The 13,203-nt window shown below is 38.1% G+C and overlaps 1 protein-coding gene across 1 annotated transcript in view; it reads left to right on the top strand.

Annotated features, from left to right (window-relative positions):
- Positions 1-688: 688 nt before the first annotated feature.
- Positions 689-13,203, top strand: part of LOC137630285 (deoxynucleoside triphosphate triphosphohydrolase SAMHD1-like) — a gene marked incomplete at its 5' end in the record, with an annotated part of 38,495 nt that continues 25,980 nt past the window's right edge. The window contains 4 exons of the mRNA XM_068361731.1: positions 689-873; positions 4,729-4,912; positions 10,110-10,301; positions 10,475-10,555. Of these exons, the coding sequence (XP_068217832.1) occupies positions 689-873; positions 4,729-4,912; positions 10,110-10,301; positions 10,475-10,555 (642 nt within the window). The remainder of the gene's footprint in view (positions 874-4,728; positions 4,913-10,109; positions 10,302-10,474; positions 10,556-13,203) is intronic.

Genomic DNA, 13,203 nt, shown 5'->3' with positions numbered 1-13,203 from the left:
TAGTAGCTATTCGTTTTCTCACTTTATACACTTCATTATACATTATTCAGTAGTTAGAGTATAATTGCATGAATTACTTGTTGATCTGATATTTGCTTCATCTAGTTTCACCTGTTTGTGTTACGTGCTGGTTCAGTGGTGAGGTAATTGAGTTTTCCTCTGAGAATGGTTTATATACCAAATATATCTCTCTGCTAACAAATGTTGGCTCTTTGTCGCTTCCAGCTATATTTTGCTTTCCTAAATACAAGCCTCCATTATGATGCAAACTAAATTCCCCTATTGTCGGTCTCCTACTGGTCTAAATCCCTCTGGTTATGCTGCTTTGCTTGAGTGAATTATAGCCGTTGTTCCATTGTTGTTGCTTCTCGTTCTTTTTTCAGGACATGTAGCTTAAGCATAAATAGTTTAATTTTTATTACAGCGCAAAGACAGACTAATGTGTGCAATTAACAGTGCTGCCGTATTAATTTTTGTACTGTATGACAGACTAATGTTGCTTGGGCAAAGTACGGTGCAGTGTGATGTGAAATTACGTTGTCCCCTAGGATTAATAAAGTTTTCTGCAGGATTAACATGTCATGGTTGCGGCACAGGACAATGATGTAATGTTATTAGGGGATGATTTCGTGCACTTTACTAAGCCCAATGCTTAATCCAGGTAAGATTTCCGGGTTAATGAATCTCCTTTGGTACTAGATTCATCTTGTCTGGTACTTTATATCTTTTGGGCTCATTATTTAGGTGTAACCTTAACACCTATCAATTACAGTGTGGTATATTCTTCTCTCCATTCAGGTTCCTGAAGGCCTTGGGTCCCGTTTATTTTGTTTTTCCCGCGGCAGCACAAAATCGTTTTGAGCATTGCCTCGGGTAAGGGTGGATCATTAAGTTTTAATTCTTATTTTTGGGATGTATTACTGTATAAGCATGGCTTTAGTGTACCATATTTCATTTTACTTTGATGACGGAATTCTTAATTATTTTGTATCCATTTTCGTAGATTCTTTTATTCTTAATGTAGGGAAGAGAATCACTAGGACCTTGTATAAGGAAAGAGGGATGCCTTTGGGGGTCGTTCATGAAAACAATTCCATGTACCATATAGTAATTTTGGTATCTAATTAGGTTATCTTGCGTGTCTGGCACTTATGTATTTGATAGATCATCCTTTATTTTTCATTTGCTTACTTTAGTTTGTTCATATGTTATTATTTATATTAATTATTCCAAATTTTAGCATGTTGACTATACAGCATTGATTAGCTTGGCACTCTATGTAGAAATATTTTGGCTCCTATTATTATTATTATTATTATTATTATTATTATTATTATTATTATTATTATTATTATTATTATTACTTGCTAAGCTACAACCCTAGTTTGAAAAGCAGTATGCTATAAGCCCAAGACTCCAACAGGGAAAATAGCTCAGTAAGGATAAGAAATAAGGAAACAGATAGAATAGCTTTTGTAAGGAGAATTAGATGTTGGAGGATTTTCAAGTTTGCTGCAGAAAAAGAGACTACAGTAGATATAAGACTCTTAGAGCATGTAAAAAAATGTTAGTAAGTCCTGGTTTAGAGAGAGAGACGGGGGGGGGGGGGATTAATCTTTCACTCTTTAACTTCAAATAATAATAATGGAAGTCTTCGTAATTATTCAACTCTGTACCACTTGTCAGTGACATTCGCTCCTAATTATATTTCTTGAAAGCTAAAGGAGTACTGTACCTTAATCATAGAGAGGCTATTATTGAGATTAAACATTTGAAACTAAATGAAGATATAAACAGCATTGTGAATGTCATTTTAGCTTAAGAGTAAAATGTTTCTTTTTGCATATACAGTAGCTCTTTGAAGGCCTAAGATCAATGTAGACAGGAGTATTGGCACCAATGATTTTGACAGGAGTATTGATACTAGCTATTATAATGATTAACATAATTTTGATGATAAAATATGTTATTTATATACTCCCTTGATGTTCATACTGTTTCTACTGGAAGCTGTTTTGATGTATATCCCAAAATAAAATGATCCTATTCTCTCTCTTTGTGAAGTGCCACCTCCTCTGGGAACTACCACCCCATATAGCAGTTGATGGGAAGTAACTAGTCTATGGTACGGCATATTATCTCCTACTTTTCAGTTCTTGAAGTTGAAAATTCAATCATTAGTCATTTGACATCACTGATAAATTGGGTGGCAGGGGCCCATTTTGTATATAAATATCAGGGGAGTATCAAAATCTATCATTAAAATTCTGTTTATTTTCATGAAATTCTCCTGGTGTTCATAATGCTGATTTACAATTCTGATGGATGTAGAATTGTGAAGGAAAGCGATTGGATAATAACAATATAGAATAATAAATCTAAATAATAAATTTATTAATCACTCTTGACTAATTTAAAAGGTAACCAAAGCCCAAGTAAACACGTAATTACTGGAATTTCCTGATTGGATTGCAGATCTATACATACTATATACATTTTAAAACTAAACCCCAACACGAGACACAGAGTTTGTGGATCATGGTTGCCGAGAAACAGTTCCCTTGAACAATCTGCACAGTAGTAGTTCACAAATCCAGAGGAAGTCCGTAATCAAACACCAAAAATCTCTATAATTTGAATAACAGTGGTTAGTTGGACCTCCTCCTTTTTCTTTATCACTATTATCCCTAGATAAGGGGTCAGTTTCCTGATATGCCCTCTCCAATGCCTTCTATCAAGGGCATCCTCTTCCACCAAACCCCTTCTACCCAAATCATTTTTCACCTTATCTCTCAATGTAATTCTCTGCCTCCCTCTCAATCTGCTTCCAACAGGTTCCTCCCAAGCCCTCCTCACTCCTTCCCCACCATTCATCTCATCATGTGTAACACTCTTATCACCTCTATAATCCTCACTACTAGTTAGTCAGAACAATGTGACTCAAAGACTATAAAAACAAAGAGAGGTTGGCACAAGATAGATTTTCTTTTCGCCATTTACTGCTAGATATTGCCAGGTTGAAGGAAAGAAAATGGGGAAATTTATGAAATTTATGGGTAAATGTTAATGAATCTGAACTTCCAAAGAGAACCAATATGAACAACAGGGAGGTTAAATAGATACGCACTTAGTTGAACCATCTGAACAGAATTTTTCCCTGGTAACCAAATGAGTATGTAGATTAGGTTGACACAACTGTAGCCATTTTTCAAAATAATTTGTTGTCATCTTTTTGAATTGTTCATATCTCAACAAATCCAAATTAGGATCAAGAATATAAATGTATTTCTAAAAACTCTCCGAATGAGGTAAATTCACATAAATTTCCTTTTAATTTTCCAGTATTTAAAGATTTTCTTTTGTTTACACTTGCTAATGCTAGAGAAATATATTAAAGGTGTTACTAAACAGTCAACTAACATGACATAACTTAAAAAAAAGGGAATGTATGTGAAAAATATTCCTCCTTACACCTCCGGCCGGATACATTTATGTTGCACAAAGCCAGGAAATATTTGAATCACATTGTGATTTATTAATTGGAAATGAACTAATGAAATTTGATTTGAAAAATAAAGAAGGTTTATTTAGATACCATTCAACGAGGAAATTGTTTAGATACCATTCAACGAGAAAATTGAAAGGTAAGATGTAATATGTCGTATCATCGAGGGGTCCCATTTTGCAAGGAGAGAGAACAGCAAATTTTTATTTTGGCCTAGACGTTGACATAGCTTTGAATAGAAGCAATGTGAATTTCAGGAGTTTTGTAAAAATATCTAAAGTATAGCAGTTGGTTGTGCAACTACATAATTGTCATTTTCAACCAAGTTTCACAGCCATTACTAGTGCAATTATTGATTGTCTTTCCTGCTGCATCATAATTTGTTGATAGGTAAACATGAATAATTTTGATGGTGTATTTTGTGCTGTTGTCATTGACTTGAGGAATACAAAGTCATTCCCTTTTGTTGTCAGAATTTCGAAAATTAATGCAATTTTTTTTTATAAAAAATAAACTTGCTTCTTTGTATATAGCCCAACCAAGATTTCTTTGAATTGAATACATTTAAGTTTTCATCATAAGTAGTATTTTAGCATGGAAATTATTTTGAACATTTCTTTCTTGTGTTTTGCGCAATTGAATACACATCATAGTATGCTGTTATCACATAAGAGGGACTTAAAGACTGCAGGCAGAGTTGATTGATGGAGATCTGACAATTGAAAATTTAGATTTTGCCCAAAACTTGATGCATCGTGTTTGCCCCTAATAGACGAGGCTTAGAATTGTATGGACTTCTGTTTCTGATTTTCTTTTATCAATTTCCAATTTTTCTTTCTATGCATGACCTGATCTTCTAACCACCTTTACTGTCAAAGAAATTCACCATTACATAAATGGTATAAAAGCAGCTTTTATGTATGCAATAAATTTTTTTCTTTATAATGCTAACTCTGCATAAATGACTATGCTTTCACAATTAATTTTCTGCTTTAGGTTTTGATAATTAAGTCATTTAGAATTCTGATTGTTTAAATGGTTATTTTGAAATTACAGTATAGTGTTCTTGAATATGACTAATTTTACATTTGAAATTATCTGTAATTTCATTGAATAGAAATTAGAAATGATATATATATTTTAATATTTTTGACATTTCTACATTGCTGGGTACTGTACAGTATCTTATCTAATTTTTTTTTTCTGACCACTTTGACCATCAGCGTGTGTCATATAGCTGGACAACTGGCCAGTGCTCTTCGGTTAAGACAGCCGGAATTGAATATAACTGATAAGGATGTTCTCTGTGTCCAGTTGGCTGGGCTTTGTCATGACCTCGGCCACGGACCTTTTAGTCACTTGTGGGAGGTTTTTGTGAACAAGGCTCGACCGGAAAATAAATGGACTGTAAGTACTGTATAACACTCAGAAACTTTCTATTATTTAGATTACATTTTCCTTGACTAAGCCTTTATCAGATCAATCCATGATCTAAAAATACTTGCATGCATTTTTTCTTGTGTGTAACCTTACTCATGTAACAGATGAGTGGCTGCTGAAATGCCATAGAAACAGTTTGTATTATGTTAACAATTCTTTTAGAAATGACCTCATTTTAATTTTTTATTGTTCGTGTAGAAATGCAATTTTTTGTCCTTTTCATAGAAGAGATGACAGCAAAGCTGGAATACTGTATACGGCAGTCTGAATTTTATTATGAGAGTAAGCAAGTGGTCAGTAGTTACTGACTGGGAGCAGGGAATCCCTGCCCACACTGTTTGCTACTTAGTAGTCACTTTGATAGTAGCCGTCATTGAGAACGGGTGTTCCCTCTGGCTGGAATTTTTTTTGGCATATTTTCTAATACTCTTTCTTTCCAGCGGAGATACGGAAATGTCCAGGGGTGTTGATTCATGGATGTGGGACATCCATGATTGCAAAGGAGATGGATCCTCATTTGTGTCTTGCCTCTAGAGGACATTCCAGCAATTGGGTTTCTCCTTGTAATGAGTGTTGGGAGTGGTCACCCTCCCAGTTGGTGGCGTATGGCAGAAGGAGGAAGAAGAGCATGTCTCTCAGTACGCACCTTCACCTGAGTTTGCTAGCTCTAAGGAACATGCAATTGCTCCTCCACGTACACGCAGACATCTTAAGAGGCCCCAAATTGTGCATAGCAAGCAAGGATACTTGCCTTTGCCTGACCGCCCTGGGAACAACACTCGCCCCGCCGGTTTCATCCTGAGGTGTAAACAAACCAGCAGCCCTTTCAGAGCAGACAAGGTCAGGGCCGTGGCTGACATGGAAGTAATAAGCCTGCGAGTGGGGGCGTTCCTCCCAGGATGCCACCTGTGGGAGGATACCTGCAGCCCAGATAGAGGAAGGTGGTAGTATCACAGGACAGAACATTGAACTGTAGATCTTCTTTGTTCTGGATATCTCCTCCCATTCATCAACTCTCCCCCTCCTCTAATTTGACCACCCGCAATGTCGTCGTCCAATCACTAGGGATCAATGAAGGATTTGGATCCCTTCAGACTATGCTAGAGAAGAGCATTCTCAAAGGGGTTGACAGCTCCTCAGGCTTCTTCAGTCAACTCTTTCTTGTAGAGAAGGTCTGAACGAGTTTGTTGTACAAACATCGTTCAAGATGGCGACTGCAACCACATTCAGGCAGGCAATCAGGCCTCTGGATTTAATGATAACAATCAATCTCAAGGACATATAGTTCTAGATCCCAGCCCATCCTGCCTCCATGAAGTATCTTCGCTTTGTTATGGCGAAGTATACCAGTAAAAAGTTCTTTGCTTTGGTCTCGAAAGCACCACAATTCCTCACCAGATTATGTACACTAATATCAGTGGACACCAAGGAAGACCTCCTTCACCGAGACAGACTCCTCTCATTTTGTCACGATCTAGGAATCGTGGAGAATTGGGAGAAGTTGATTCCAATACCCAAACAGCAACTTATCTATCTAGGAATGGACATCAATGCGATCCTTGGTAAGGCCCTGTAAGAGGCAGCACTCACCTTCATTAGACCATTCTGCCAGCTCACCAGTGACAGAAGTTACTGGGACATCTAGTCTCCCTGGAACATCTCATTCCAAATGGTCGCCTTCATCTGTGATCACTCATGAGGGAGTTGAAGGGACACTGATCTCAGCATATTGACCCCCTTTATCATTGATTCAAAAAGAGGAAGAATCCAGATGCAATCTTGAATGGTGGCCTCCACCAAAGCTCCTTTTGTTTACAGATGCATCAAAGGAAAGTTGAAGAGCACACCTCCGTTACCATATAACATCTGGACAATAGTCCGACCAATACCATCATTGCTATATCAACATGTTGGAACTTTGAGCAGCTCTTCTTGCACTCCAACACTTTTTTCCTCTTCTGACTGGTCACTTGATGGTGTTGATGAGAGACAACATTACTGTAGTGCCATATTTAAACAAGCAAGGAAGTACTGTGTCTCTGTAGTTCTGCCAGGTAGCAGTAGAGATCCACGAGTAGGTGGAGCTCAACTCTATTATTCTAACAGTCCGCTTTATTCCAGGCGAAAAGACCATCATGGTGGACAAACTGAGTAGGAGGTGTAAATAATTGTCTCAGAGTGTTTTTTGCATCCTCAAATAGCGAACAAGATCCTGACTTTGTGGGGTTCACTGATTGTTGACTTATTTGCAGTATTACTGAACCACAAACTCTCGGTATACTATACATCGGTGCCAAACCTGGAAATAGCAGTCAAGAATGTGTTCCAGCACCTCTGGGACAGCCTCAACGTATATGTTTTTCCATCAGTCTGCCTAATGAGAAGTCTCCTAAATTGAGCTCTAGCCATTTCCAACCTCAATATGACTAATAGTGACAAAATGGCCCCAAATAGAATGGTACTCAGACCTTCTACTTCTACAGATACTGACTCTGTGGGAATCGCCTCCTCTTCATTGCACAGTGGAATCAATTCAGCTTCACGCATGTAGGATATCTAGCATCTCCTCTCAGAGAAAGGCTTTTCATGCAAAGTTACACGAGAGGTGTCTGGTTACCTCCGGAAGTCTTCAATCTCCATGTATTAAGCCAAGTGGACCATCTTCTGTCTTTGATTTGTAGAAGGATGTTTCACCTCTATCCTGTTGAGATATTACCACTAGAGAGTTATGGGGTTCTTTGACTGGCCAGACAGTACTACATTGGATCCTTCTCTCTGGTTACGGTTCACTTTCCCTTTGCCTACACATACACCAAATAGTCTGGGAATTTCCTTACAGATTTTCCTCTGTTCTCATACACCTGACAACAATGAAATTACTAAACAATTCTTCTCCACTCAAGTACTGCAGTGTAATTGTTCAGTGGCTTCTTTCCTCTTGGTAAGAGTAGAAGAGACTCTTTAGCTATGGTAAGCAGCTCTTTTAGGAGAAGAACACTCCATACTCAAACCATTGTTCTCTAGCTTGGGTAGTGCCATAGCCTCTACCATGTCCTTCCACTGTCTTGGGTTAGAATTATCTTGCTTGAGGGTACACTCGAGCACACTATTCTATCTGATTTCTCTTCCTCTTGTTTTTTTTTTAAAGTTTTTATAGTTTATATAGGAAGTATTTATTTTAATGTTGTTACTGTTCTTAGAATATTTTATTTGTCTTTGTTTCCTTCCCTCACTGGGCTATTTTCCCTGTTGGGGCCCCTGGGATTATAGCATCCTGCTTTTCTAATTGGGTTTGTAGCTTCGCAAGTAATAATAATAATAATAATAATAATAGGCTAATTTTTACTTAACCTCCAAAAGAAAAAGCTCTGCTGATTATCAACTGTGAAAAGCTATCACTCAGCATTAGACCAGCTCCTTAAGCTAAACGGAGTTTTGAACGGTCACACCTTCTGTTAGAGGTGAGACCATCACCCGAGAACATTACCAAAGTCTATGCCCCCTGAAGAGGACACTGTATGAACCATTAAGGCTTGCCTCAGATACAAACTGTATTATAAAAATGTTTTTCTTGCTTGTCTTAGCCTTCGTAAGTAGATTAGTGTGCTGCATGGTCTCTCCTTTAACGTCTTGTCTCTGAGTTCATTCCTGATTCGAGGATTTTATCTTTCCAATCTCGAGCCTGAGAGAGGTAACTGACAATCCTGATTAGTTACTTTTGTGTCCTGTAATGGTGCTAAAATGTTACCTTAAATGTACACATACAATTTAACCCCATCTGCAACACCTTTGTCAGCACTGTGAGAGTGAAAAAGAAGGTGATCAAGCTAGAGTATGCAATATTGTGGGTTTAGTAGAACCCTGGTGTTTAGAAAGAATCTCACTGTGGCGTGAGTACGATAGACAGGCACGTAGAAACGTCAAACTATGCTCACTGCCCATTACATGTGGGAGTCAACCTTTACCTTAGGGCCTATAGTAGCTGCATAGCAGGAGGAATAGGTACCTCAGCTCTTCTCACAGGACCATTACCATCGGATCAAGGACAGAGGTTAAGTTTTAGTTTGGGATGAAAGGGAAGAATGACTGGCCTTTTCTTTTCCTTTCCTGCTTCCCTTCTCTTTAGGCACAGCATCAAAAATCCTGTCAACTGGAATGGGTTTGACTGCAGGTAAGCACTATTCAGCTTGCAGCTGTTCTAGAATTAAAAGCGTCACTCCCCACATTTCTTACAAGGTGGGGTGTATAATAATCAGACAACCGTTTACCCATTAGTTTGCATATGCCACATGGTGTGAACCAGGGAAACCCATTAGTATACATGTGCTTAATTGTTATGATACAAATTTTTCGCTCAGTATCCTTTATTTCATGGGCCATGGACGCGCTGGTATGGTCACACCACAGCACTGGTGCAAGAGGTGTAAGGAATCTGAATTCTCACCACTTGTGTCCAAATTTTGGAATCCCAGAGTAATTTCCAGCCAGTTGGATCAGGAATTTCCTCCCACCTAAGGCTGAGCCTCCTATGTAAAGGATGGTTTGTATTTGTACTGGAACAAATGATGAATATGGAGATAATGCATGTTTTTCTTAACTATACGAACCTGAGTTCTATATTCGTACTTTTCCGTCATGACTGACCCTCTAGAAAGTACCAGCAGCAATCAAAGTGACTATTCAGTGTGCAAGTAGAGGGTGGGGCTTCCCCGCTCCCAGTTGGTAATGACCAACCACTTGCTTGCACCTTGTCATAAAATTTTAACAGCCGTGTATTTTAGCTTTGCTGTTATCTCTATCATGTAAAGGACTCAGGTTTAAATACAAATACAAATTATCTCCAAATATGTCATTTTGTAAAAGGAACTATACTAGGCTATTTACCTTGATCAAGAACTGGAGTTCATATTTTATACCAAGGTCTTTCTTAAATACATGAGAATTTATTACACCTTACCGTAGACTAAACTAAAGGGATGATCATTTTAATCATTAATGTTCTAAAATGATTTATTTTATGCATTTTTTTTATAAATAGATTGATTGCTACTTATCCTGTTAATATGATAACGATTGTAGTAGTTAATGAGATGTATGAAGTGATTGATACAGATTTGTTCTTACTGTAACTACTAAGAATAAATGTTTGTTTTTATTCCTGCAGCATGAATCGGCATCAATTCAAATGTTTGATCACCTCTTGAAGGCAAACAATCTTCATGGCGAATTTAGAAAATACGACCTTGAGGATGAAGACATCATATTTATCAAGGAGCTAATCAGTGGGCCCACTGATTCAAGTATTGCAGAATGGCCCTATAAAGGCCGAACTTCTGATAAAGCTTTTCTCTATGAGGTAAGAGAAAAATGTGAAAATATTTTTATATAAAAAAGTATTACTTTCATGACAAAAAAAGTTGTATTCATACTAAAATTTTGAAAACTTGTATATTGAATATCAGAATTTCAGGTACATAGAGATTGAGGTTTGAATTTAGAAATAAAATAAGTATATTTGGCACATTACAGATCGTTTCCAACAAAAGAACTGGAGTTGATGTTGACAAGTGGGACTATTTTCTAAGGGATAGCCATAGCTTGGGGATCAAGGTGAGTGCAACTTCTATTTAGATTTATTGGTGATTCTTAGCATAGTAAATCATAATTTTCTATAGACAACAGTAATGATCAACTAATGCATAAATTTTGACTTGATTATATAAATTTTAGGTAATCAAAGACTTTGAATATAGAGTACTGACTTTTCTACTTATTTTTTTTTGGTGTACTATCCTCTTGTGCAGTCCAAGATGTGATAGTCTCTGCAGCTTGCATACACGTGAGCCTTTATCCTTGATTTTTTTTTTTACTACATCTTAGTTGATATAATCAATATGAGCTATCCAAGCAAATCCTATCCTTTGTTTGAAAATCTTCTGGTTCTTTAATTTGAGAGACAAGGTACATGGATCCCTCATTGGTTCGTTCAAAAGCTCCTTTATTGTCCTTTTGAATTAGTAGTCATTGTATTGGTATAGTCTACAATGATTTGTAATACTGTAAGTTACAGTATGATAATGAAGTCAGTTTTGTCACTGTTGGACTATCATAGAATTTATCTTAGGGTTTTTTTTTTTTTTTATAAAGTATGAGTTAAAGAAGTTGAGGAGTACTGCAGTATCAAGGTAATAAAAGGGGAATGAAGAACACAAGGGAGAAAACGTTACTATAGGGCTGATGGAATGCAGCAAAGTACTGTCTGTAGTGTGCCATGCACGGTACAATTTACTTAAGTAAAAGGTTTACTTCTTTGCTTGCAAAGTTATTGATAACTACTAATTCCTGCCTTTCTCCACTTTTTTTTCTGGATAGTTCTATTTTTGAATCTCCTAATAGAATATTGAATTGTTCTTGTGTAACATAAAAACACTTGTCCTTTATTTAGGAATAACCCTACAGCACGTGCTTGAAATGGTCGTTAAAAGTTAGATAATGAGCGCTTATCCAATTATGTAGGAAGTGGGGCAAGGAGCTCCACCCCCTCTTCCATTCAGATAGTCTTCACTTGTGTTTTGACCACTGATGTACATGAACGTACAAGACAACACTCTCTATACTATCTATGCTAATCAGTTGTAGTAGAACGGAAGCAAGAAGTCCGTGTTTGCTGGGGTAAGGGAGGACGCTACAACTGGTATATGGTAAACCAGCCTGTTGATAATCTCTCCTTCTGTACCTCTTTTAGGGGTCATGACTGTTTGCAGTCATCACACTGTCCCAGTTGTAGTTCGTGGCCTCCAATACAGTGGCAGGCGTACTCCTTAAAGGGGAGGAAACATGCTAAGTGTTTGTTGGGATCAGACTAGGCAACGCTCAAGAAAGCTCCGGTGAAGTCTTTTGCGGCTTCTGTCTTTTCAGTAGGTGGTGCTGCTGCTGTAGCGCCTGTTCCTACGCCCCTGAATCGGTCCTCAGGGAGTACGCTACAGATGTCAAGAGGATTGGAATTGACATCAGCTGAGTTTTTAGGTTTTGCTGAAGCGTTGGGAAAGCTTGGCGTTTGTCACTCCCCTTCAGAGGCTGAAGACAACTCTAACTTCGACCATGCAGTCTGCTGACAATGAATTTGACCTGAAAAAGGCTTATTCTTCCTCAAGTCTTTCAGGTAGTCCCTCCATGACTTCTTTAAGGGAGTCCCCAGTAACCCCCGTGCATTTTGTCTCAAGTGTCTACAATGACACCTGTGGTGAAGAGTAGTGTGGTTTCCCCTGTGTCAGGGGACTTGGTGGTTCCTATGAAGGTGTAGGGTTAAGTCTGGTAAAATAGCTTCCAGACTGGATGGTAAGGTGCCAGGTTTGGGAACCATAACCCTTGCATCTTTCCCTGTTTCGCCGAACACTCAACAGTTGATTAACAACAGCAAGGGTTGGGTGGAACCTGACCTCTTCCATGCAGCCATGCACTGAATGGTATCTGGATCAGCTTCTTCTCAATCTTTGCAGTGAAAGATACCACTACAAGACTGTGTGGAACTCCTAAGGAATTCAAGATGATAAAATTGTTTCATGAGTTTCCAGGCCAATCATGCGATCCTCTCTCAAACAGCAGAATGGAAGGCAGATAAGGCTTTAGCCTTTGAATATCTTCCAGTATTTTATTCCTGACAAAGCAAGTAGGAAATGCCATGACTTTACCTGTGCCATGAGTCATTCTGGAGAAAGAAGGATCTCCACCACCTCAGTTCAGGAGCTGGGTTTGAGACCTGGAACCCAATCATTCACGACTTCATATCCTCTTCATCTCTTTCCTACACAGTTACCAGTTAAGGTTTTAGTTCACTGTTTCTTTCTGGCTTTGTAAGTCAATTTAACATCCTTTCTGTACAGTCAAGGAGTTGTAGGGACCGCCCTGGATTCATTTGTGCAGAACCAGATCACTTGAATGTATCAGATTTATGCCAGATCTCAGGAAGAACCTTTCAGGTGCTTGGATACTGGTATCCTTGGCCTGGTGGTAATTGCTTAATAGATTTTTAGCAAACCCAGCGTCTTTGTTGTACAAGAAACATCTTGTCTAAGATAGCAATTACAATGTCAGTTCAGAATGAGAGATAAATTTGGTGTCCCTTCTACCCCTTCTTAGTTCTTCTTCTTTTGGGGGTCAACATTTCCCCCATTATTTCCTGAATCGAAGGTTAGATTTAAAGGAGCCACATTACTGGGCAACTTTTCTTTTCAAGAAAGTTTTGTTTAGAAGTTTTT

Source organism: Palaemon carinicauda, chromosome 38 (genome assembly GCF_036898095.1).
Source record: "Palaemon carinicauda isolate YSFRI2023 chromosome 38, ASM3689809v2, whole genome shotgun sequence".
NCBI lineage: Eukaryota > Metazoa > Arthropoda > Malacostraca > Decapoda > Palaemonidae > Palaemon > Palaemon carinicauda.
Note: the sequence above shows the minus strand (reverse complement) of the source record. Positions and strands in the feature narration are given on the sequence as shown.